The following is a 24302-nucleotide window of genomic DNA, read 5'->3' as shown; positions in this document are numbered from 1 at the left end:
TGAATCAAAACCCAGAAGGCTGGAAAATCATCTCTCCCAGGCAACAGGGAAGCGAGAGAGGATTAGCAATTGGTGCTTTTATTCAGGATCATAAGCAACAAAGCACTTGCACAGCCTTTGTGCTGGTATCCAAAAGATGCCACACTGGCTTACCAGTGCTGCCACCAGAACTCAGTGACAGCACCCGAACAGACTAAAAGGCAGGCACCTTTTTGAAAGAACTCACCTTTCAAAAGGCAAAGTCCCTCCAGAGAGAACCTTGGCTTACTTGAATTTTAGCAAGATTTCAAGTTACTAAAGCATAGCAAGTCTGAAGTTTTTAAATTTTGTTCACTAGCAAGCATCATGGAACACCCTCAAGTTCATAGACAGGCCAGACGCAGAGCAGCAGTCAACAAGACATGACCTTCAGCTAGGATCAGTTCAAAACTGGATTAAACTTCAGAACATTCTCACTGCATTAGGTGTGTTACTGGTTGTGGAGCAAAAGTTTTGGCGCTTTTACCAACAAGGGCTGAAACCAGTTTCAGTAACATTTACTTACTCAAAGGCAGTGTGGGTTTTACGTTTCCAGATTCTTACAGCTGAACTTGAGTATGAGTAACTATAAAAGGTCTATTTCCAGATGCCTGGATATATAAACCTATAAAACCGACATCTGTAAGGGCAACATTTAAACCCCCCCTTTTCTATGCACTTACAATTCCTTATGTAACAACTGGTAACTGAAGACTTTGCCAGTAGTTCCATTCCTATTTCCTGCAGCTTGCTGCAGCTTTCCGTTCCACAGGCAGCTAAAGCACCTTGCTCAATGGAGAAGAAGCTGGGCTGTCCATCACATGAGCCAGCATTGCTGCTTCTCACTTCTGATAGTTGGTTTTTTACATCAGACATTTTGCTTCGAACTTCAGCCATCTGAGTTTTAAGTCTTTTCAGCATCTTCAAGTCAGGTGGCACACGCCACATTGCCTGGTGCCTCCGCTGATCTCGATCTTTTAGAGAATAGGATGATGCTTTACCAAAGGAAAGGTTAAAGAACACAACAGGTAAATAAAACTGTTCTCAAATAAAAACAGCCATCTATTTTTAACAGTTGTAAGAATTCTACCTTTTGCCCTGCTATAAAAATGAGGGACAGAGAGACATTCTTCTGCACTGGTATGCAACCTAAATATTATGGTGCCAAGCACTGCACAGGTACTGGGACCACAGATTTTCATTCCCTGCCTGCCATGGAAGAAGGCCCCCAAACCTGCTCACTGGAAGAAGCAACGCTCCCAATACTACTGCATGAATTCTGATGACAACTGAGCTACTACTCTATGTTGCCAGACAAGCCTGAGTTCACAAGCCTGGTTGCCAGTTCATGTCAGATTTGTTACATGTTTTTATAAAATCTGTTGCATGCACGTAAGGCGCTCATACCACCAATGTATCATGCTAACATACAGAACTCAAAGAAATCTGAAACTAGGGAAGGAATTCCCTTAAATACCTAACAACAGAAGATTGGGTCGAGGAGCTAATACCCGAGTAAACCTACGTGCTGCTCAGCCACAATTAGATCAACTTTGATGTCTATTTGAAATGCTATAAATTCCGTAAGTGTTTCACTGCAAATTCAGCTGTTCAAAACTGTAAAGCCAAGTGGCTCTTAGAAACCTTCACCTTAGGAGGTGAAGTCTGGCAAACTCCAAATATAACAGCAGTTTTCTCTTAGTTGACCAACTTGAGTAAGCTCTGGGAACAGTCAAACCTTAAGGGAACCTCAGCCAAACAGGTAATTTCAGCTGCATAGCCAGCAGCTGAAGATGACCAGGAAGCCATTCAACACAACAGGAGAGCTTAATCTTGCTCAAGTAGTGCAGCACAAAGTGCAACGCCCTCTCTTAAGGTCCTCTTGTCTAAGCCTTTCTCCAGGCAAAACAGAGCTGAGACTTAGTCATGTGCTGCCTGCCCTTTTTGTACTTATGGAAGTGACTTCCATTTTTGGAAATATGGATTACATTCAGCAGAAAATTCATCTGCCTGTTTATGTGACTGCATTTAAAAAGGCAACCATAAAGGAACAAATAGTTTGAGCTAGCTTTTAGATTCAGTAACACCAACGTCACTGTTGCAGCAAAAGCAAGCATTTATTTGTAGCAAATGGACCATTATTTCTCTTCTGTTCTATTAAGTCACCAAATGGTTGTTTCACAATGACCTGAAATAAGATGTTGCAGTAGTGGGCCAGCTAGCTCCAAATAAGTCTTAATCATGATAAATGTATTATTGAGGTTTGATTTAATTGTAATTCTTCACTAACAAAACAACAGAAACGAGCAACCTTCAGTGATAGCCGTGGGTGCCAGAATTGCCAGCTATCTTGCTTTTGCTGCACATGAAGTTAATTGCTGTTTTCGGTTGAAGGGTCCTAACTGAACGACAAATACTCTTTGAAGTCTTCAATTATTTAAATACCATCACTATTTTTGGCTCCTGACATTTTGATCCATTTTCCTTCCACAAGTGCTTACATGTGCTTTTCCAGCCTTACTACTACACACATTTTTCTAGTTCTGTTCTAAATGCTATTTTCATACAAAAGTATATTCCAGGATTTATTTTCTAGTTAGTATACACTGCGCTCCTAGTACTCTCAGCCATTAAGTGTACAAACTGTGTGAAGTGAGAGGTGTAACTGCTTCCTCAGCAGATAGCTGTTTCGTGTTGTTTTGTTTTCCAATGCTAACCCCTTCTAGAAACAGGCCTTTCATTCATCTCCCACAGTTGTAGTCAAAGAAACTGCATGAACTGTCTCTCTACAATGTTGCTACACAAAACAGCCAGCCAGTTCAGTCACATCCCCCAAGAAAAGATGAGAAGGCCCCCCTTGATACACACTTCTGTTTTTAGTTGAGTCATCTGGTGTTCTCAAGCTGAGGTCAATCATTAAGACAATGAATGTGTTAAGAGCAGGCAGTAAGATGCAGCATACCGATGAGCACAGATGAGGATACGGAAGCCTAGCTATCAATGAAAAGGACTGCCTGTCAACCTCTTTTCCCCCTCCCCTCCTCAAATCTGCTTCTAACTCTGGGACTGCATTCTCAGAGACCTTTTCCACATTGGAATTAAATCATCTGATATGTGATGTACAGTTACCTCTGTTCTGCAGAAGAGAGGCAGGGGGACGTGGCTGAAGGCCCCAAAGGTTTTCCATACCATTTCTGTCTTTTAGATCCAACAAGTGGATTAAAATTAAGGGATCTATATCTAGTAAACTGCTACTGGCTGTTGAGCCTAGGGCACTTCCTCCCCGCCTTGAAGGTCTTCCACTTGCACTGGTGTAACCATGGCTAGTACCTAAGGAAGAGTTATAGAGAAAGAGTGTGCATATACATGAGACAGGTGATGTATTATTCCCTGTAAAATTAAAAGACAGAGTTCTACAAGCAGATTAGGAGTGAAAACATTCCAAGAAACTTAACAAGACATCAGTATTATTTCATGGATTTATGGATTTTGAAAGCAATCAGATATGCTTCTAACCAAAAGTTTAAGCTAAAAAGCACCGGGCAGTGGGGAAGAAGGGGGGGGAAAGAAAAAAGAAAAAAAAGAGTACTTCACTTCATACCTTTTATGTAAATCTCTTGAATAGATTGGTAAACAAATCAATACAGAGAGCATTTATCCTGAAGACATGCACATAAATTTTCTACGTGTCCCCATCCCTCCCCCCCAATTAGATTAAGGGGGTGAAGGAGGTGGGGATCTTCAGTGAAGTTCTGCTCTGTGTTATGTTCCCAGTACATAGTGGCCAAGGCACTCAAAAGATGAAGAGAGTCTTAAGAGAAAATAGTTAGATCTGTGAGATTAAAATTGTACAGTTTAGTAAAACTCCCTTCCAACACAGACAGGTGACACTACCAGCATTCAGACTGGAAAGCAGTGCAAGCAGGTAAATGCAAGAAGCTCAAGTGAAGAGACTGCATCAGCTTTTACAAATGCTGTTAAAAATTACTTTCTAAAAGCTCCCAAATAAATGCTGTTTCTACAGCCACTGTGCTCCTACTCTAAAGACTATCCTTTCAGAAGGATACTTTCGAGTAGTTTTGAAACAGCAGCTAGAAGCAGGACAGTTAAGGAACTCTGTCTTTCAAGCACTAGCAGACTTCCACAGCAGCATAAATACCACTTCCAGTGAATGCCACTTCCGGTATCTTTGCCATAAATAAATATACTGATATTCCATATAAATATTTCTTCGAGTCTTATTAACCTATGGCTAAATTGGGCTATAATCACCTCTAGGCTGCAAGAAATCTTAGAGCACCTTTTCATTATTACATTTAAAATGTATTTCTGCTGGACTTGTAAGGATTCTTTACTTCATTCCCTCCAAGTACTTCAGGTTTTACAGTGCACTAAAACCTAAAGTGAATGTGTCACACGTTCAGGGGCCACACAGACATCAGTAAAAATTGCTTGTCAGTCTGCTCTTTTGATCAGAATGAAAGTGGTTTCAAAGAGGCAAAAAAGCCTCCCTCCAAACTTATGCATCATTTTTACACAAGCACATTCAGAAAATTTCTCCCCCTTTTTTTTAATGCACCAATGAAATGTTTCTGCTACACTGCAATAATCAGTACAAACCACATGATGCAGCATTTCCAAAAATAGAAATGCCTGCAGAACACACAGCTTGGTCTTGCTTCCAAGAAGAACAGGGGAAGGAATCCAGCAGCGTTTCGCATATGTGGGAATTCTGAAGGCTGTTTTTCATACCTGATGCTCCAGGAGTAGCAGCAGCTGCTGCATCCTCCATGAGATCTCCTTCTTCCAACTCCATATTACTGCTATATTCCACATCATTTTCTCCAGACCTTAGGAGATGATTGGGGTGGAAAAAGGAGAATACAATTATTAGCTTTTTTCAGCTCTTGTTAAAGGTTATGGCACACACCTTGAAAACAACATGAAGCACTGTAAATAGTATTTTCTGCATTCCAAGCTACAGAAACTGAACAAATCAAAAGTGTGTTAATTAAATGACTGACTCACTAACCAAGAGTCCAAAAGTGCCATACATATCTAGACTGTAAAATCTGATCCTGCAAACTTCTATATTTGTATGTGTTACAACACATTCTCATGTTTTAATGAAGATTCTAGGATTTGACATCATCTCAGCTAAGAGCCTTAAATTCTCTAGTTTAAGTAACTGTCCTTATTATCACTCTCCTACAACACTTCCTAATACCAAACCTCTCTTTCGTTACAGTGTAGAAACAGATTTCTTAATAGTGTTTTGGGAAAGAACCTTCACAGACTATCACTTGTCAAAGACAGAATACAACACTAAAATAAATGAAGAGATCAGAAAGATAGTAACTAACTGAAAATTCAATGTTTAGTGTTAACTTTATCAGTTCATTTTGTTTCCAGGATAGGAAACACCCCTCACATTGCACTAGAATCCTCCCCACAACCAATTGTGATACAGCAAATGAATCAGTTTCCATTGGAATATTAGGATGATTACCCTGGGAGACAAGTTGGTCATCTGAAAAGCATTTTAAGTTACTTACATAGTTTCTTCATCAATATCATTTTCTTCAGTGTTACTAGTTGCTGTCGAACTAGCTGAAGAGCTGCTACCATCAAGGTGGTTCACCTCATCTTCTCCAGCAAGATCTATATCCAAGTCACCATCAGAGAGCTCATGCTACAGGAAAAACAGAACACATCTTTATAAAAAGAAACATTTCAGTGGCACTTTAATGCATTCACCAAAAGCTATGAACGGAAACCACCTCTCCCCAGACTGTCACACTATCATGCAGGAGTTAGGAGGGTCTCAAAGCACAATAAAGGCTGGTAACAAACACAGAAATTGGATTTTTCAGCTGCAACTTGGAAACTTTTTTGTGGTAGGATCTATTAGCTCTGTTCTGGAACATCTCTCTAATGTCATCTCTCATTGCTAGCTCTCAATTGTGTTATCTCCTACTTCCATCCAGAGGATAATAAATCTAATTTACAGTTCAGAAGTTCATCTATGTTTCTACTGCTATCCTATCATAAAAAGCTACACATAAACAAAGAGCCAGGAAAAAGACAATTCCTACATTAAAGTCTTCATGCTGGATCTTCTCTTCCTCCTCTTCCTTGCTATCTCGCACTAGTCCTGGAGCAGCAACATTCTCAAGTAGTATTTCAGTGCTTTGTCCAGATTTCTTTGATCTTGTTTCCGGACCATCATCATTCTGGGGACTAAGATGAGTGTCTGGAGGTGAAATGCCTCGTGATTTCTGAGTCCGGGAAAGTTCAATCGCAAGTCTCTTAAATATTAGAAGGATACACAAAAGTATACATAGAAAACGACAATGAAGCATCATCATCAAATCAAGTATGTTTGTTCACTTGCATATATACTAGTTTAATAATGCCAACGTCAAACTACCAATAGCAACCCAAATAAACACAACTGTCAAACATGAACATTGTAACCTAAACCAGATAATTTCTGGTCAGTAAAACATGATTTTACATTAATATACATCTCGCTTACTTCTTTAAGGTTATTTATCTGTTGGATGTAACTCGTCTGAGCTGCTTCCAATTGAGCAATGTACCAGTGTTGATCTCGGCACTTTTGGAAAAAGGTCGGCGAGCGCACTTGGAACCTTCAAAGGAACATTTGAAAAGGTTTTTTTTGTTTTTGATTGGTTGGTTGGGGTTTTTTGGTTTGGTTTTTATTCCCTGCCCCCCCCACCCCCCAATCCAAAATGCCCTGCATAAGAACATCATACAACCTGAAATCTAGTGATGAAATAAACTTAACAGACAACATATACTTCTATAGTCAGTATCCTGAACACACTGAACAGTAACAGTAAGTATTTTGTAATTGCCTCTCCTACGTGAGAGGTGGTTATCTTCACAAACCAACACTAACAAAATTAACACACTCCAAAGCATTTAACAGGAGCAAGAGTAGGACTGTACAGAGACTATTTGAAGTAGATGGATAAAGCTTCTGTATTTTGTCATAACGTTGCAATTCCCATTGACAGCACTAGTTCTCCTAAAATACAGGCTTCCTTTATTCCCAAAGTTCTCCTATGCTCACTACAACTGTTTCTAAGGAGGGGAAAAGAACACCCTTTTCCTTTAATTTAGTTAGCTACAGATGTCTAACCCAGGCTTATTAGCGTCAAGCATAGCTACTTCTCAAAGAAAGAGATAGTTTCCACAACTCCCTTCTGCATATTTTCTTCCTTAAAGCTTATGACAATGAAATCCATTTATGACAAAACATGTCACAAATTTTTTAAAATTCAATTACTTAATGATTTCCTATTTCAGTAGTAGGTGTGATACTCTGTGAAATGATAGCAGAAGAGAGCCCCACTAAGTTGTCTTCTTTACCTTAGAATCACAGTGTCGTTCTGCCTGTTTAAATAGCCTTCGTTGGCTAGCAAGTCTAAACGAAAGAATCTGTTGTAACCCCAGCATTCTCCAACTTCAAAATCGGAGGCAAACTCTCGAATTATGTTTTTGGTGGGATCATTGGTGGACTGGTGAACCATTTCTACACGGTACTCATACCTACACAGGAGAAGATCACAGGTATTAATACCAAAATAAAGATGTCAGAATTGCAGAATGCGTCAAGTTTAACAGAACTGCACTTCCTGGGAGGCTTGCGTGCCCAGCTGAAGAGGTGACTCACTCTTAAAATTTTACTGAACACTTACATAAACAGTACAAGGGGGAACAAAGTAGTAATAGGGAGCAGAGTGGTAAACCAACTCTAGGATTGAATACTAGGAGACAGATAACCTTATCAGTTGTTTTGCCAGCTTGCTTTTTGTCTCGAGAAAGCCACTGAGTATCAACAACTTTAAAATATTATCTTTGGGCATGATTCAAAGCTCAACAGACAACAGAAGTCTCACTATTCTTTTCAAGAGGGCTCTGCATCAGTCCCTAGCAATGCTACAGAACTTGAGGTCATTCTTTGCAAACCTCTCCAGATGCTTTGCCACTAGAAAAAAACCAGCTGCTTTTGCTACAGGTTTGCTTACTTGGATGTCTCTGGCAATCCAGCGGACAGCTCCAAGAACACAGACAGGTAGTAGCCCCGTACTACTCCATTTCCATCCTTGAAATAAATAAAATAAGGTAAATAGATTAAAAAAAGAAAGCAAAACCCAGAAAAACAAAACAAAACACGTTGATACACCCTTGAAGCTTAGAAAACAGCCTCGAACAATACAGAATTTGCAGCAGTAATCTACTTTGTATGCTACAGTTTTGATTTTTAGTCTTCTGTGACCTAGAACTCTTACTGTATCTTGAAACATGGAGTTTGCACCTGGAAGCATATATGCAGTCTAGTATTGGTATCTCAGACATCAATCTCAAAACAGAGCTTTAATTACTCTATTAACATTTTAGGGGTTCAATTAAGTGGAAGACTGAATAGACAAACACTTATCAATGTATTGGAAAAACATTTAACATATAGAAAAATCAGTAAAAAAGCTCATAAAAATCTACTTCATTTATTACAGTCCAATTCTTCTCAAATTCTCAACATGGAAACAGCTCAGGTTAAACATTAGTTCTGAAATATTTTACTTATAGCTGCATTTCAAAGCTACTTAATTTTTGAAAGCAGAGCAATTTCTTTAGAAAAAGAAAAAACCATGCAACATGAAAAAGTTAGGTCAGTTAACTGAGAAACAATATTAGAATCACCAGAAATCAAGAAAAAACATGGCAAAACCTCCATCACACTCACCTTGATCAAGGATGAAGAATGGCTCAACTTGAATCCTCTAGGTTGAAGAAACATTTCAACTTACCATTTAAAAAATAAATTTTAATGCCTTCTGACAGCACACCTTGTGTAGTCAATCCTGAATTTACAATACTCTGAAAACCTACACAGGGGTCCACCACCGCATTGCAAGAATACAATTCTGTGCATACATGGGCTTAACAGATTAATCCAGTTCTCTGAAGATGCCATGTAAATCACTAACAAACAAAACTTGTACTCCACCACTAAACCCGTATTTCTCCAAACACAGCTGCAGTAGCAACCAGAGCTTCCTGGCAGCACTGACCAGACTAGTGGACTGTAAAAAGATCACACCTTGTGGGTTAACATTCCAACATTGACAAACATATTGCTTCAGAAATCTGAATATTCAGCCTACTGAAAGGACATTAGTACAACACACACGTTTTAATGTCAGCATTTGAGAACTGGAGGCACAGTAAAACAACTTTAACTAATACCTTGTCCTCCTCCCAACTTCCCAAATAAGTATTATTCATAAACATAAATATGGTAAGTTATTCTGTACCTCAGTTCTGTGAGAAACATCTGCAAAACCCACTCAGACAGAAAGGGTAAAAATATCTATTCTTATGGCATATTGGTAAGACCCATTTTTAATTGCTTTTAAATTAACCAGATTAACTATACTGAGAACACTCATGCTGGATATCTGGCGGCAGAGAGGGGATACTCCAATGGTTGGTGATCAACTCTACAACCATATTACGTTCTTTTCATACTGCTTTTTATATATAACATGAGACGAGACCACCTGATGTTTCCTTACAAAAGAAGCATATGAATGCTGATTAAGTGTTTTGGATGGAATAACAACTCTAGTTGGAAATATAACTCACTGGATAAACTTTTAATCTCCAGCAAAGTCCAGACACTTGAAGAGGTGGACTGTAAACAGGATCAGCTCGCTGACGCAACGTACTATTGAGAAAGGAAAAAAACATTTGCTATTGGGACAAAGCAAAACCCTCCATGACCTAGTAAGCTGCATACACACTTGCACTTTTACACTCTAGAACCATCCTTCTTGCTGCACAGAGCATGTAGCAGCATATGAGGCCCATCCAAAATGTTAAGTGTCCATACAAATATATGTATTCCTTGCAAAATTATCCAATCTTTTTTTAAAAGAGAAAAAACAAGTAGTTTGCCTTTATCATGGAAAACCTTTCTAGCTAACAGTTTAGCTAGGGTTAATTGTTCACCTGGTAAACAAGAGGTTTTTGACTGAATTCCTATAGCTTTGTTCCAACCTAATGGTTTTCTGTAGAGGCTATTCTGCATTTTAAAGAATACTACTCATGTAGACAAGAAGCAGAAAAAGCTTCCCAATATGCACAGTAATTTAAGATACATTCTTACCTGAAGTTTTCCAAGACAAATGTAGTTGAGTCATAGGCTGGAACCAATTCACTGGGGGGGGTAGGAGGGAAATAAATATATTAGAGTTGAATAACATGACATTAAAAATCCCAACTTTTGGAATCTTCAGAAGCATTTAAGATGATTTAGGTCACCAGAGCCACTGAAATTCACTAGGACTACACTGGGTTATTTCAGTACTTCTGAAAATTCCATTTATAAGCCTTCTCCCCAGTACCTCTTCATGTGATATCACACAAGAAAACAAGTATTTTATGTTATGAAGGGAGGAGCAACCAAAAGCATTTAAGAGGATTTGCCCTTTTATCTGTGATGGCTAATAATCTCTTAATATGGTGAATTTTTAATGTAAGACTCCTTGCTAGTTCTAGAAAGGATGAAACTATTGCATGGCTGAAAGCACAAAGCTTAAATGGTTTGTGTTTCAGAGCAGGAGATACCTTACTGCCATTGGAAAATGAACATTCAGATTTAAACCCTCCTCAGAGGGGCATTTAATTATTCTTTTCAGAAAACACGTCAGGAAAAAGAGTTTTGAGATTGCATTTAGAAGCAAACCAAACTGACTTTTGCTAGAGAACACAACATTATTTGAGGAATTCTTTTAAGACCTCCTACTATCAATTTTTTGGAGATGCTTTTCAGCCAGCTAGCCTAAACTCTCAACAGACTTCCTCAGAACTCAGCACTCTTTTTATGAAGAAATGTGCTATGAAGTGATTTTGGCTGTATATTCTGAATTAAGGTGACCTGCAGAGGCATCTCATGAGAGCCTTGCAATTATATACTGAATGACCCAATAATAAGAGAAAAAGGACAAATTGGTAAACTAAGTGTAAAAGAGAAAAAAAAATTGTCAGCTGGAACCCACTGTCCTGACTCCCCAGCAGGGACTACAGACATAGAATAAGGCTTGCTGGAACAGAAAAGCCTACTTGCAGCTTAGGTTACCAAGAGGAGTAAGTTAAGCAGTTTACCATTTTCAGTGTATAAGCCTGGACCCAAATTCAGTCAGAGATATCAAATTTAACACAGAAGTGGACCAAATCATGATACCCCACAGATTACCATTGCCATAGCTCATGTAGCTGTGAAGTATGACCCCCCTTCGCTAGAGGCAGGCATCAGGCAAGCTCTCCAGCAACCTATCTATCAGCCACTCTTTCAAATCCACATGTCAAAATACAGTGGTACTCTCCTGTCCTGGTTTTACAAAAGGCTGACGTACATAACAATACATCTACCTCCCAGACTCACCGGAACATCCTCCTCCACACAGTGGTACAGTAAAGTGAGAGTTACTCTCCTCTAAGTTACTTTAAACATTTTTTAACAAGCAAAACAAATCTTTGTAAGGTGGCTTTCAGGTTCAAATTACAACAGAAAGGAAACTGAATGCTTACCTTGTGAAGTCTGGGGGGACAGGAGTAGTGACAAATGAGGCCATAGGCTTCCGATGAACCTGCTGGAACATCATCAGAATCTCTGAACTTTTGGATATCAACTCACTCTTACTGCACGATCGTAACTATATGGGGGGAAAAAAAAAGAAGGAAAAAAAATCCTTATGTCATTAGTAGAAACCATAGGTTTTGACCACTTTTGGTTTTAAACAAATAAATTGCATGGCTGTCACAGCTTCAGAAAGATTACCCACAATGCAATGTAAAATGAAGCTTGGAGGGTTTTGGTTGGGGTTTTTTTTGTTTGTTTTCTTCATTTGTTTGGGTTTTATTTCCCTTGAAACTGTCAGCTCTTAAGACTAAGAATTTGCCTATGATAGCGGATGGTCATGTGTTCTAAAATTTCTGTTAGGAATTCTAATTCTGTCTCAGTCCAAAGCCTGCACAACACATCTGTGAAGTCCTGAATATTTACATTCTACAATGAAAGTTACAGCAACTACTATGTACTTCACTTGGGTTAAACTAAAATATCTATAAGATGTCTGATTAATACTAAGTCACATCTATTACTGTGTTTAGGCAACAATAACAAAGTAAATCAATCTGGAAAGGACACTTTAGCCATTGAGATAATTTGCTCAAATACATCACAACACAGCAATACAAGCTCCTGTGACATTAGACAGTTCTTTTACGTTTTATTTATTCCTTTACTGCTGTATTGCCAAGCACTGTACCTTTTTTTGTCCATCCAAATTTGAACAAAACAAAGCCTATATTATCTTAAATAGCAGGCCAAACCCCCCACTTCAATCCCCTTAATTTGAGTTACCTTACAAAAACAGTCTAATAACAAAGGGTTAGGGTTTTTTTCAGATTTAGAAAAAAAACCCAAACCAAACCCAACTAATCTTAGATGCTCCTTGAATAACTAGTACTGTATTTTCTAAACCTCTTTAGTAAAGGAGACAAACCTACTCTGCTTCTTGTTTATACTTTAAACATTGGAAAAACATCTTAAACTTACATTTCAAACTTTGTCAGGCTTAAGTGAGACTAATATGTACGTTTTAAAAACTAATGTTTTTGCTCTAAGTTCTTCAAATAATTATATTACTTTCACAAAAAGAATATGACATTCAAAGCCTCTCTTGACAAAAGACATACATGATGACTTTAAATAAGCAGTAGAGACCTACACAGTTGCCAGATGTCTGCATTTTCCCACAATTTTTTTACTAACTAAACTTTTCCTCCTATTTTTGGAGGAGGAGAGGTCGTGTTTCACTAGCACAAATTTGTTATTATTTTACTGGGTTTTTTTCTGCAAAAGAGAAGCAGATCTGCAGAGGTGCATACACACTGCTCTTCAGGATCTAGAAGGTCCTCACCTGGACTGCAACATAAGTAATTTCTGAATAATGTATAAGCAGAGAGCTCTCAGCGACAGAACAGACCAAAAAAAAATGCTGATGCATGGTATGCAGGAGCACCCATCCTCCCGATGTCATCAATTCTTCAACTAAGACATTCCACTACAGGTATGAAATAAGTACAAGTGCAAGGATTATTGCAACACAATAATCACTGATCGGGTGATAAAGCCAGCTTAGCATTCTTACTGAATCAAAAGCAGTGCAGGGAACGAAAAGGAATACAGGACAAGAGGCATCACTCACAAAGAAGCTTAGCCCCCATCTCCAACTTAAAATGTCAAACTGCTGAAAGATAACTACTGGATGCAGTAATGCCTGAAGAAAGAAAACCCTTCTGTTTCCTCAGAGCAAGCAGAAATTGTTCAGGGCAAGTGCAATCAAACTCTGCAGAACTTGAAAATTTCTTTTAAAAAAGCTGAACTTACATAGCTAGAAGCAAGATGAAAAAAGTACTACCATGTCAGCTTCTTGGAAAGACACATGGACAGGAGTGAAAGAACTAGAACCAGTTCAGTTTTCCTCCAAAGCACGAAGAGAAACAGAACATTTTTGGTTATTCTCCATTTATAGCCACCACTATTCATATGCAGTTGGTAGCAGCAGAACTAACAGAATCTACCCACACTGTCTAAATGCTAAGTTACCTTAAACAAACACATAACTGTGTAGTTTTATATAATATTGCTATTAATCCCTGTACTAGTTTTTCAAGCAACAGACGACCTTTCATTATTTCTAGAAGACATACTTGTTTTTAAGAAGAAATTCTGCAACCTAAGGCCACTTAAATGAAAAGATACCCTCAAGAAATATCCATCAATTAATAGTTTAAAAATAAATAAAATGATAAGAAAGGCCGGCTGAGGAGGGATCTATGTAACACTACATTTCAGCTCTTTTCACAATCACCTGATGTTCGACTTCTTGAAGCAGGGATTCCAGAAGTTCAGTTTCTTGAGTAAGCGATGTCTTTTGACCTGTTTAAAGAAAAGACAACATGTTTAAAGAAAAAAAGACATACTCACTGGATTTTAAGAAACTGAGATTTTCTTTTTTTTTTTTTACCTGGAAGCTGCCCCAAAACCTACTCAGGTAAAGGATTTCTAAATATACCAAAGTTGATTGAGAAAGCGTTTTTAAAAGCAAGCTTACATTTTTTAATTAGAGCTGTAGTGAAGAACTGACTTGAGGTTAGGACAGTAATGAAACATTCTGTGTCCCAGAAATGGCAGGTTTGTTGTTTTGGGATGCTTTTTTGGACAAAAAAAAAAAAAAAAAAAAAAAAGCAGGTTTGACTTCACTGAATTTGCTGTCATCCACACAAGCCTCTTTTATATTAGCTGACACTTTTCTCCTAAAAGCCACTATTTCTCTTGACTTGGTTGTTTAAGTGTTTTCTTTACAAAAAAGAACAAACAATGTTTAAATGTGTTTGTGTATTTCAATTAACATGAAGACCATGATGAGAAAGAATAAAAACCTAAGTCACATTTGTCAGTTTTCTATCATGGAGATTTACTTTGTCCCTGTCATAGATTACATACCTGAAGAGTATTTGGCAATTGTTAGAAGAAAAAAAAAAAAAAAGAAAAAAAAGGTATTACATGGACAAAATGTTAACCAGACATTCTATCACAGCTTTAAGACTGCTCTTTACAGTACTGGTATTTTAGTACACACAAAAACAAATCTTGTGACTGATTACTGTATTCAATATAGGCACAAAATATGCATGAATGCACGAATCCTGGATTTAACTTAAAGCAAACATGTTAAAGTACTGACATGAATTTGAAGAGGAATTTGAAACATAGCTAATATATATTTATTATGTTGTTTTGGTTTTAATGGAAATTAACCAAGAAATAAATGCAAGCATTATCAAAGCTAGGGACATTTTCCAAGCATGAACTTTTCAGGTTTTCTTTGGGTGGGTGGCAGGGAGAGAGGGTTGATATGTGTCTCTGTGTGTGAAGATTTCAAGCATCAGAAACATTTTCAGCACAGCTATTTTACTGCCTTATTTTTACTTCCAAGACAAGTACATGGATACAAGGTCAAGGATCTATTTGTCGGTGTACTTTGATCTACCGGTGGCATACCTTGCAAAACTAAGGTCGTAAGTATAACATTTCAAGAGTGTCTAAAGAAACTGATATCCCAAGAAGATGTCATGTTTAGTATGTGCTCCTATCAATGCATTATGGAAATGAAAGCACACATGGAATAACCAAGGCACAGATGCAAATTAGCTGAGCAAAGCATACAGAGTTATAGCCAACTGAGGAATATTCTGTCCTTCTCGCTGAAAACTACACTTAATTTTTAGCAGTGTTGCTTTAGGAGAGCTGAAGTGACCAGTCCCTGGGTAGCAAAAGTGTCAGGAACCAAAATAGCAGCTCTGATTCCAGATGCCATGTTCTTCATTTGCAGACAAGGCTGCCTGTATGCATGGATCCAAACTTGCTCACCAGACATCTCATACAGACTTCTAATTTTTAAAATTACATTAAAAGAAGTATATATTACAAAGATGTCAAATTACAGAGGTGGACTTCTTTGCTAACACAAATGGTGGTATAAAAACACTTCAGGTGAAAGGTACTAAACATCTTCCAATTAGGTGGAAGTGTTCCTCAAGTTATTATACAAGAGTTTCTAACAAAACACAACCAGGTTACATCTAACAACTTAGAACTGTATCACAGTAACTACATAATTAAATAAAAGCGTTGCTGTAGGCAGAAGTTGTCTGTCAGCAGTTAACCTACTTAACACCACAAAGTGGGTAAGGAGTCATACACCCAGGGCAAGAAAGTTTCTCAACAGATCTACACATTGTTAATATATTTCTCATACTCATAATAGATCAGGCAAATACCTACCCATTAATGTTATGAGCTTATTCTTCAGCTGAGTATCTAACCGGGCAATCATCATCTCCACTGCATTCCTGATTTCCCGAACTCGTTCATCCTTTGCACTACGCACTGCCTCCACATTCCTCTCCTAAAACAGGGTTCAGGAAAAACATGCACAAAAACAAAGCTTTCACACTTTTGCATGTTTCACTCATTTACGCGTTGACTCCATTCTTTCAGATCCCAGAAATGCCTAGGCCTCCCTAGAGTCCGCTCCAGCCCTATTTTTCTATGAGGGGAAAAAAAAAAAAAAGTAATCCTGGTCTTACTGAAGCTTGAATTTTCAGAATAAGAAAACAGAAATGTGTTTTCAGATGAGCTGCATTACAGGCTATTCCTGCTGCCAGCTGTAAATATCCTTTGACTTTTACTGAATACATAAGCGTGCCCTCTGGTGGGTGACCACAGGTTAACAGTAAAGTTGAGCAACATTTTCTCATACATAGAGATTTGTCATATGGGGATTATTTACAATCAAAATTTGTAAATACAACTGCCAGTTTCTCTTCTGTAACTTGGGCAGCACAGAAAAGTTACCTTCTTGGTAACAAGAACAGTAATTTGATAAAAATTGTGCTCTTCACCCTGGAAGGTGAAGGCCACCATCCTCTCAACATTTCAGTCACATTTAAGCTGAAGCAGAGCTAACCTACCACAGCATGTGGCAAACAACTACCTGAATAATAGCATAGACAAAAACCATACGGAAACTTGTTTAAAAAACCCTTATTTTATCTGCACAGAGATTATACAATAAATGTAACAGCATTCAGCAGAACACAAAAATAATCCTTCCTAAAATACAAGAAATTGTATTGAATTGTTAGAATTCCCACTGAAACTGTCGAAGCTGAACATGTGGATATTTGGATATCTAACTCATTTACCCTCATGGGGAAGAAAAAGGAGAGTAACAAACTTCAAATCTCTAACTGGTGAGCTGCTTTACAGCCCATCCTGTAGGCTCAAATATACTTATAGTTTATTCTCCTAAAGAAAGGAAAATAAGCTTTATTAGAATAAAGCATTTTTATACTTGTTTAGCATGGCAGACTGCACTTTTGTAAGTGTTGACAAAAAAAGTCTTTCAGAGAACTGCGCAACTCTAGCTTTTATATAGCATAGACCCAAAGAAAAATTCCCTGTTAGCTAAGTCACATCATCTTCTGTCTGGCAACTACAAAACCAGTATTGAGAATATGTTCATCTTTCCACATTGTATAAAAAGAGTATAACTAAAAAGTAAAAATACCTGTCTATGGGATAATCTGATTACCTTCACAGAAGCAACAGCTTCTAAACAGATACTGAAAACATCATGAGCATATGAAATGGCATACTACAGGAAAACTTCAACATTATCTTGGACTGATTTCTTACCACTTCTTGCACCAAACTGATCAATTCCATGAGTCTTCTCCGAAGCTTTGCCACTTCTTCATTTACTTTTGTGACATGTTGCTCATAGATTTCTGCCAGTGGCTTAAAAGTATGTCCTCCATGCTGTTAAAAAAGAAAAAGGGAGGGGAGGAGGTGGAGAATAATAGAGCATCATCTCATTTTAACTTTATTCCACTCCTATTAAATTACTGGAAGAGAGGGGAAGAAAGCCGCCTAGTGTATCACTCATTTTGGAAAAGTTCCAAAGCAGATTGTATGTAGGAAGTCTGTCTTTCACTTCCCTTCATAAGAAGTCAAGAATTTGGCTTTCATACCATCAAAGCTTCCTGTCAAGAGTTATTTGGAGCCTCAACAGTCCTCCAAAAATAAACTGCTTCATTCACTGTGCAATTCTCTAACAAATCAAATAACGCTAGAAGGGTTATTTTATTCTTATTATTAAAACACCCTTCCCAAAGCACACTGTTAACCATTCATACTCCAAACAGCAGCCTCTCCTTGGAATTCTCAACTGAAAGCATAATAAACAGTATGGTGAACTGTGCTACTAATACAGCTTTGAAGACATTCAAGATTACAGGCCATGATGTTTAAATAACCTAAGTGTTATCTGTATTTTCTGAGCCTGTAAAATTCTCAGCACCACCTACAGATTGTCCAAGACATCATGAAGTTTATAACAAGGAAGGTAATTCTGACCTCCTTTTGGCAAAAATTCAATTTGCTTCTCTAATTATAAACAGAAGGTATCGCATTTCACAACCAATGGTCACATTAAATTATAAATACATGTACAACTACAGTATTTGCATGGCAATTCAATAGCCATAACAACAGTTTCATAGCATTTCTATTTCTTCAAACTAGTGTCAAACATAAAGCTTGCGGTCTCTTATTGTAGCATACTATGTGCATATAAGCAAGCAAGTCTCCTCTTACCATTCCTCCCCAAAGCGCACACTGGTGGCAGATACACTTCTTACAAGTCCAGCAGAAAACACTAAGCTTTTCATGATGATTTTCACACCTTAAACGAAAAATACACATATCAACAGAAAATAGCTATGAATTTTCTGCAAACTCAATTTAACATTTTCACTTGTTTTGCTGCCTGATACAGAGAGTAAAGCACAAAACATCAGTATAGCTTTGCAAGAGTACTACTTGTATTCAGTAAATACCTTTTGTAAAATAAACATCGCTCTTAGTATTCTCTCAGGTAGTACTTCACAGAGATAAAGTACATTACTAAAACTGGATTTCTACCCAGCAGATAAAGGATATCGTCAACAAATCAAGCTCAGAATTCTAGAAGTTAATATTTCACATCATTAAAATCCTAATCATACACTACCTAAAGTAACCACAGAGCAATGGCTCATAAGCTTTTTAGAAAAAAAAATTATCTTTGTCAGTTCTTAAAATTTCAGGAACAGCATCAATCAACAAACTGAGCACAGACCAGGCCAGACCTAAAATACATGTCTCTCCCTTCCCCCTCCATTAGGATTCAGGAACTTGGGGAGGAGGCAGGCATAGAACACATAATTAGTCCCTGTCCATTTTTCAATGCTGCTTCTCACACTTTTCTCCCCTAAATCTCCGGCATGTATCTTCAAACACATAACAGCACCGGTAATGGGATAAAACCAGGAGAAAAGCCTGCTGAAAAAGTACTGACAGTTGCTCCTAGGAAGAGAATATATCAGAAAATACAGGAGGCTCCAAAGACAAGGAAGGAGAATGAACAGCAGTAACGTGACAGATACAGCAGCAGTACTGCTTTCTGTGGGACTTTATGTATTTTCTTTGATCTCAAACTGAGTTTATCAATTACATTTTTGCTAGGGACTAGAAGACATCTTCTCAGAACAGCTTCTCTGCTTTTATGTGCTGAGATACCAAACCAGTACCCATAGTCTTAATGGGACTGCCAAATGAGCAAGCTGTTAAGAGACAACTTACTTCAGATGTATGGTCATTAAGAAGGGCTAAGAGCCTTAAGAAGTATTACTACCCTTCATGTTTCCCATATCTCTCATTTACTATACTGAGTCAAACTAGAAATAGTAGTAGTTTGCTAGTCAAAGACACTGAAGAGCTTTTCTCCTTCCATTACGTACGACAGAAATTAACTCCAACTTTTAGTCGATACATTGAGCACAAATCAGCTTTTAAGTTATCAGTTTGTTCCCTGATTTTAATAATAAGCTGAAATTAAAAGCCCACTGATATAAGGCAAACTGCAAAACGCTTTATGTGAAGAATGCTCCATTTACTTGTCTTTTTCATTTTCTTCATGCTTTGTGAGATTGCACAGTTGAAGTGTATCAAGCTGTTGCGTGACCTCTTCTGCCCAACGACAGTTTACAAGCTCTCGTAGCTGCAGCGGGGCTCTGCAAGAAGCATGGCTAGAGTTAGAGCAAGAACTTAGCTCCAGGAGCTAAAACAGAAGCATTGAAGTGAATTCAGTTAATCAATTCTACACTATTGGAAAAGTCATAGCCAAAAAGCTGAAGCTGTAGTAGTTATTTAAAAAAAAAAAAGTTTTAAGTCGATTTGCTCATTTGGGGGTTGGGTGGAGGCAGGAACCACAATGAACCACCCCACAATGACATACAGAATAGCTACATGGGGAACCCAAGAACTATTTCCAGACTTCTTGATAGGCTCCTGCATAATGCTGGACAAATAATTCCATTTCTCAGTGCTTCTTCAATTTCTCTCATTATTCAACTATCCTCACTGCAGTGCTTCAATTATCACCTTTGTAAAATGTAGATATATTTACCTCCTTACAAGCATTTTAGAGCTACTGATCAAATACTTCAATAGCTGAATATTTTAAAAGTTCTGCAGAAATGGTTGGTTAGTTGTTTTTTAAATACCTCCCTTCCCTTAGGGGAAAAAATATGCTACCTTCCCATTTTTGGTTTATCAAGAGCTAGAATGGCTAGGTACTCAAGAACTAGAAGTGCTAAGGAGTGCCAAGGCTTGGGAGGATGGGGTGGGGCATTGTATTAAAAAAACAAAACAAACAATACATTGTAGCTACCTCTCAGACAATTCTGCAACACAAAGTAAGTCTCACAAATTATAGGTATAAATACACATTTCAGACTGAAAACTGAACTTGCTGGTCTCTGACTCTCGCAAGAAGAATATGAAGAGTTGGGAATACCATCTAGTTATTCTTATTACACCAACCACGTGCACCAAAACCAGTAGTGTAATGGGAGAAGAACAAAGATCTTGCTTAGCTTGTCCCAAAAGTAGAACATATTTTAAAGTAAGTATTACACCAGGGTAAACTTTTATAGTAACAGCAGGCAGGCCTCAAAAATCAAGCTTACAAATATAGTGCAACTGCACTGAAAAAAGATCTATCATAACAGGACAGTACACCTAATTCCTGATAATTTATTTCTGATATTAAGAATACCTTACCTACAATGAGGGCACTGAGCTCTTTGTTCAGTCAGCCAACGCTATGAAGGAAAAAGGAAAAACATTTTTAAAGAGACTGTGAGAACTGCAAGCAAGTACATTCTATCGTTAATTAGGAGTTACTTCTTTTTATTACCATCTTTCTATACTTTTTCCTTTTTTTTTTTTTACAGATTTGTAATTTAACTGTTCAACCACTTAGTCACAGCAGAAGCTGCTATTTGTATCTTAGTAACAAAGCAACCACTTTTCTTTAGATGTCAAAGACACTTCAGTTATAATTATACAATGAATTTTAAGGAACCAAATATTCCATTAAAAACCACACACCTGGTGCTGACTCCCATAGTCATAGACTAAAGGGCATGTTTCAACAAAAGAAAGCAAAAGATAAAGTATCTTTTTTGGAGCCTGTTATTAGTCTTCAAGGTAACTTACTTCTTCCTCTCAAGCTATTTATATGCAAGTTAGATACCCGCAGTTCGATGATCAAATCCACAAGGACCCTCTGAAAGTTTTTTTTCCAGAAAGCTCCCAAGACAAGTAGCTGAGGAAAGAACTTCACCTGCCCACTACACCTCACAAGTGTAAAAGCTCAGCAGTTGAAGGGCTTGTATTTGTCAGCTCACTACTACATTTAAAGCTTCTCATGAATAATCTCTCACCACCCAGCAATGGTATGTCATCCAACATTCTTAATAGGTAGCATGAATCCTTCACATATAGATCTTGCCAGAGCTTTCAAAGCAAATGATGATTGTTCCAACTTCTGGAAATACTACCCGAGGTCTGAAAACCTTGGCTGAACCCTCCCCACTACGCTAACACGTAACAGCGCCTGGAGTTGGAACTGAAGTGTTATGCATTGGTAACCATGACCTTAATAAATGAACTGAGGTATTTCAGATGCTGCTTCAGCCTGCTATACCAGACTCCCTTGAGGAAGATGTAGCCCATATCTGATCATATCATACTGGCTTGGTAAGCATTTTAAAACATCTCAAATATGACAAGAGGTGATGTTATGACCTTCCAGTGCTCCATACTGACAGATGCAAAGTCAGCATTTGATTCCTGTCCCAGCTTTTGTCTTCCATACAGGCATCACTGACTCTCAAAAGATGCTAAAGAAGGGATCGTTATATGTCTGTTTCTTAAAAGCAATTATTCCAGATAGTCCCTATAATTAGCACTACTGAATGCAATGCACAGACTGCCTGTTTTTTTCCTCAGGTTGTCATAAAAGATTTTGAAAGGGAAACTAAAGAGCACAGAGCAGGAAAAAGGAATCCTTGGAACTCCAGGAAAAGGGGCAAGAAAGAAGCAAGAGCATGTTCACAAGATCAGTAGGTTTTAAGTTCATATATTTGCAAGAATAAACTATAATAAGCAAACTCACCCGAATACAACTGAAACAGCACAGCTTGGAGCAATGAGGACACAGACGTGCATCACGCAATTTCTCCATACAAATAAAACATCGGAATACTTCAGCAATGCTCTGCAAAGGGTAGATTATCGCTATTGTTAAGCCACACACTTGAAACATATCAGAGTTGCATTTATTTTCCAGGCAGAGTGCCAGGTTTCATAAATGCAGTCCCATTCGAAACAGCTACGGAGAGCGCACCTCAGAGCCAGATGCTAAGTCAAACACCATGGCTCCCCTCCCCACTTTCTCCTACGCTACACCAGCTCTTAGCACCCATTTTATAACACTGTTCTTCTTCTTCAAGGAATAGTTTGTCCGGTGTATCTTTTTCCAAGAGGGCCTTTCTGCAGCCAAGATATTATTCCTGCTTGTGATCACATGGGATTGAACAGTTGCCAAAAGAAACTGTGATGCACCTGCAGATTCTGAACCCACGAGTTTCAATGTACTGGCACTAACTAATTCAAAAGCATGGTAAGTGCACGTATGTGTTATACAGAATGCTAACGAGAGGGGTTGAATTGGATGGGGTGGATTTTTTAATTTTATAAGACCTGCATTCTTTTAAGGTCTACCATTAGCACTAGCACCACAGTTTCTACACCCCCTCACGCCCCACCTTATTAATCGTGGGCAACAAAAATACATTTTAACATATGTTTTTACTATATCCATTTGAAGAGAGAAGCATTTTGTTCTAGAATACAACCACCTCATCCCTCTCCATTCTCAAAATGAGAAAGGTATTTTCAAATGCCAAGCTACGTTTGCTTTCTGTATCAACAGATTTTTCACTGATAAAAAAGTTTTACATTCTGTATTGTACAAGAGTTAGATCCCTTCTGGCTTTAACTACGGAACTTTGAAAGATTCTTCAGATGGGCTATTTTTTCCCCTGCACAGTTGAAATTATAAATCAGCACAAAAGGGAGGCATTCTCTTCAACTTACACCACAATATCTCCCATACATTAGCACCTTCTTTAATGGTTGCAAACCATTAAAAGGCAATACACGGGTTTATGGGAAGTTATCACACAAGGTCTTTTAAATTCTTCTCCTATTCGGCTGCCATTAATACGGACCACAGCAATGCGTGCAAGCTGCCCAGGTTACAGACAGACACCACTGAGTATTGCGCCTTCACGCACGCCAAGACGGGTTCCGTCAGCGCCAGGTCTCCATCCCCCTCCGACGCTCCTCCAGTTTATTTTTCTAACCCTGACTACGTAAAATAACTGCGTGTCACCTAGAAATACCACCTCTTTACATCCTGCTTCCTTTCTACCCAGCTCCTCAGTGCACAGACGAGCCAAGCTCCCTCCCATGCGCATCCCTGCCCACCGCAGAGCTGCCATCTGTTTTCCGCCTCTCGGGCCGCCCGTAGCTCGGTACCGCTTGGCCTCTCTCCCCTCACACAAGGGAGGGGGGAACCTGTCGAGGGCCCCGCGGCCCCGCCGCCACCCGCCCAGACCCGTAAACAGGTCAGGCCGCCCTGCCCCACCACTCCCGCCGGAGAGGCCCGGCCCCACCGCTCTCCATCCCCCGCCGAGGAGAAGAGGTGCGGCCGCCGCGCCTGCTCCCCCTCACGGCCTGAGGGACGGGCCCCCCCCGGGGGAGGCAGCGCTCCCCCCCCACACACAGCCCTTCCCGCCTCCCTGAGGGAGCGCGAGCGCAGCCGCCCCAACCGCCGCCCAAGCCGCTCACCTCCACGCTCTGCTCGTCCATGGCCGCGGCTCCACCGCCGGCGGGGAAGGGAAGGCTCTCCCCGGCCCCTCTTCCCTACCGCACAAGCCCCGGGGAGGGGGTGAAGAGCGTTAAGGCGCGGGGTGGAGAAAAGGTTTAAGAGCCGCCGGGCAGAGGCTGCGCCCGACCCCGGCCATGTTCGCGGGGAGCGGGGCAGCTCCTCCCTCCGCCAACCCGCCCTGCGGCCGCTGAGGGGAGGCGGCGCTTAACCGCCGCACCCGTACTGCGCAGGCGCGATGCCCGCCCGCCGTCACGGGGCGTGGTGGCAGCTCCC

General features: G+C 39.2%; 1 protein-coding gene across 4 annotated transcripts in view; it reads right to left on the bottom strand.

The window, feature by feature from the left end:
• Nucleotides 1-24232, bottom strand: part of TRIM37 (tripartite motif containing 37) — a 32124-nt gene extending 7892 nt beyond the window's left edge. For 2 of the 4 annotated variants that reach the window (XM_069791021.1, XM_069791023.1), the window contains exons 1-19: nt 23990-24232; nt 22251-22352; nt 20852-20892; nt 19684-19800; nt 18344-18431; nt 17384-17506; nt 15968-16091; nt 13992-14059; nt 11644-11768; nt 10220-10270; nt 9697-9778; nt 8076-8152; nt 7417-7596; nt 6557-6671; nt 6114-6326; nt 5574-5710; nt 4771-4868; nt 3148-3348; nt 702-1013 (exon numbers count right to left, since the gene is read on the bottom strand). In XM_069791021.1, the coding sequence (XP_069647122.1) occupies nt 702-1013; nt 3148-3348; nt 4771-4868; nt 5574-5710; nt 6114-6326; nt 6557-6671; nt 7417-7596; nt 8076-8152; nt 9697-9778; nt 10220-10270; nt 11644-11768; nt 13992-14059; nt 15968-16091; nt 17384-17506; nt 18344-18431; nt 19684-19800; nt 20852-20892; nt 22251-22352; nt 23990-24010 (2275 nt within the window). In that variant the 5' untranslated portion in view covers nt 24011-24232. The remainder of the gene's footprint in view (nt 1-701; nt 1014-3147; nt 3349-4770; nt 4869-5573; nt 5711-6113; nt 6327-6556; nt 6672-7416; nt 7597-8075; nt 8153-9696; nt 9779-10219; nt 10271-11643; nt 11769-13991; nt 14060-15967; nt 16092-17383; nt 17507-18343; nt 18432-19683; nt 19801-20851; nt 20893-22250; nt 22353-23989) is intronic. The other 2 variants (XM_069791022.1, XM_069791024.1) reach the window with 1 other exon arrangement.
• Between the last annotated feature and the right edge of the window lie 70 nt (nt 24233-24302).

This window comes from Haliaeetus albicilla, chromosome 9 (genome assembly GCF_947461875.1).
Source record: "Haliaeetus albicilla chromosome 9, bHalAlb1.1, whole genome shotgun sequence".
NCBI classification, from domain to species: Eukaryota; Metazoa; Chordata; class Aves; order Accipitriformes; family Accipitridae; genus Haliaeetus; species Haliaeetus albicilla.
Note: the sequence above shows the minus strand (reverse complement) of the source record. Positions and strands in the feature narration are given on the sequence as shown.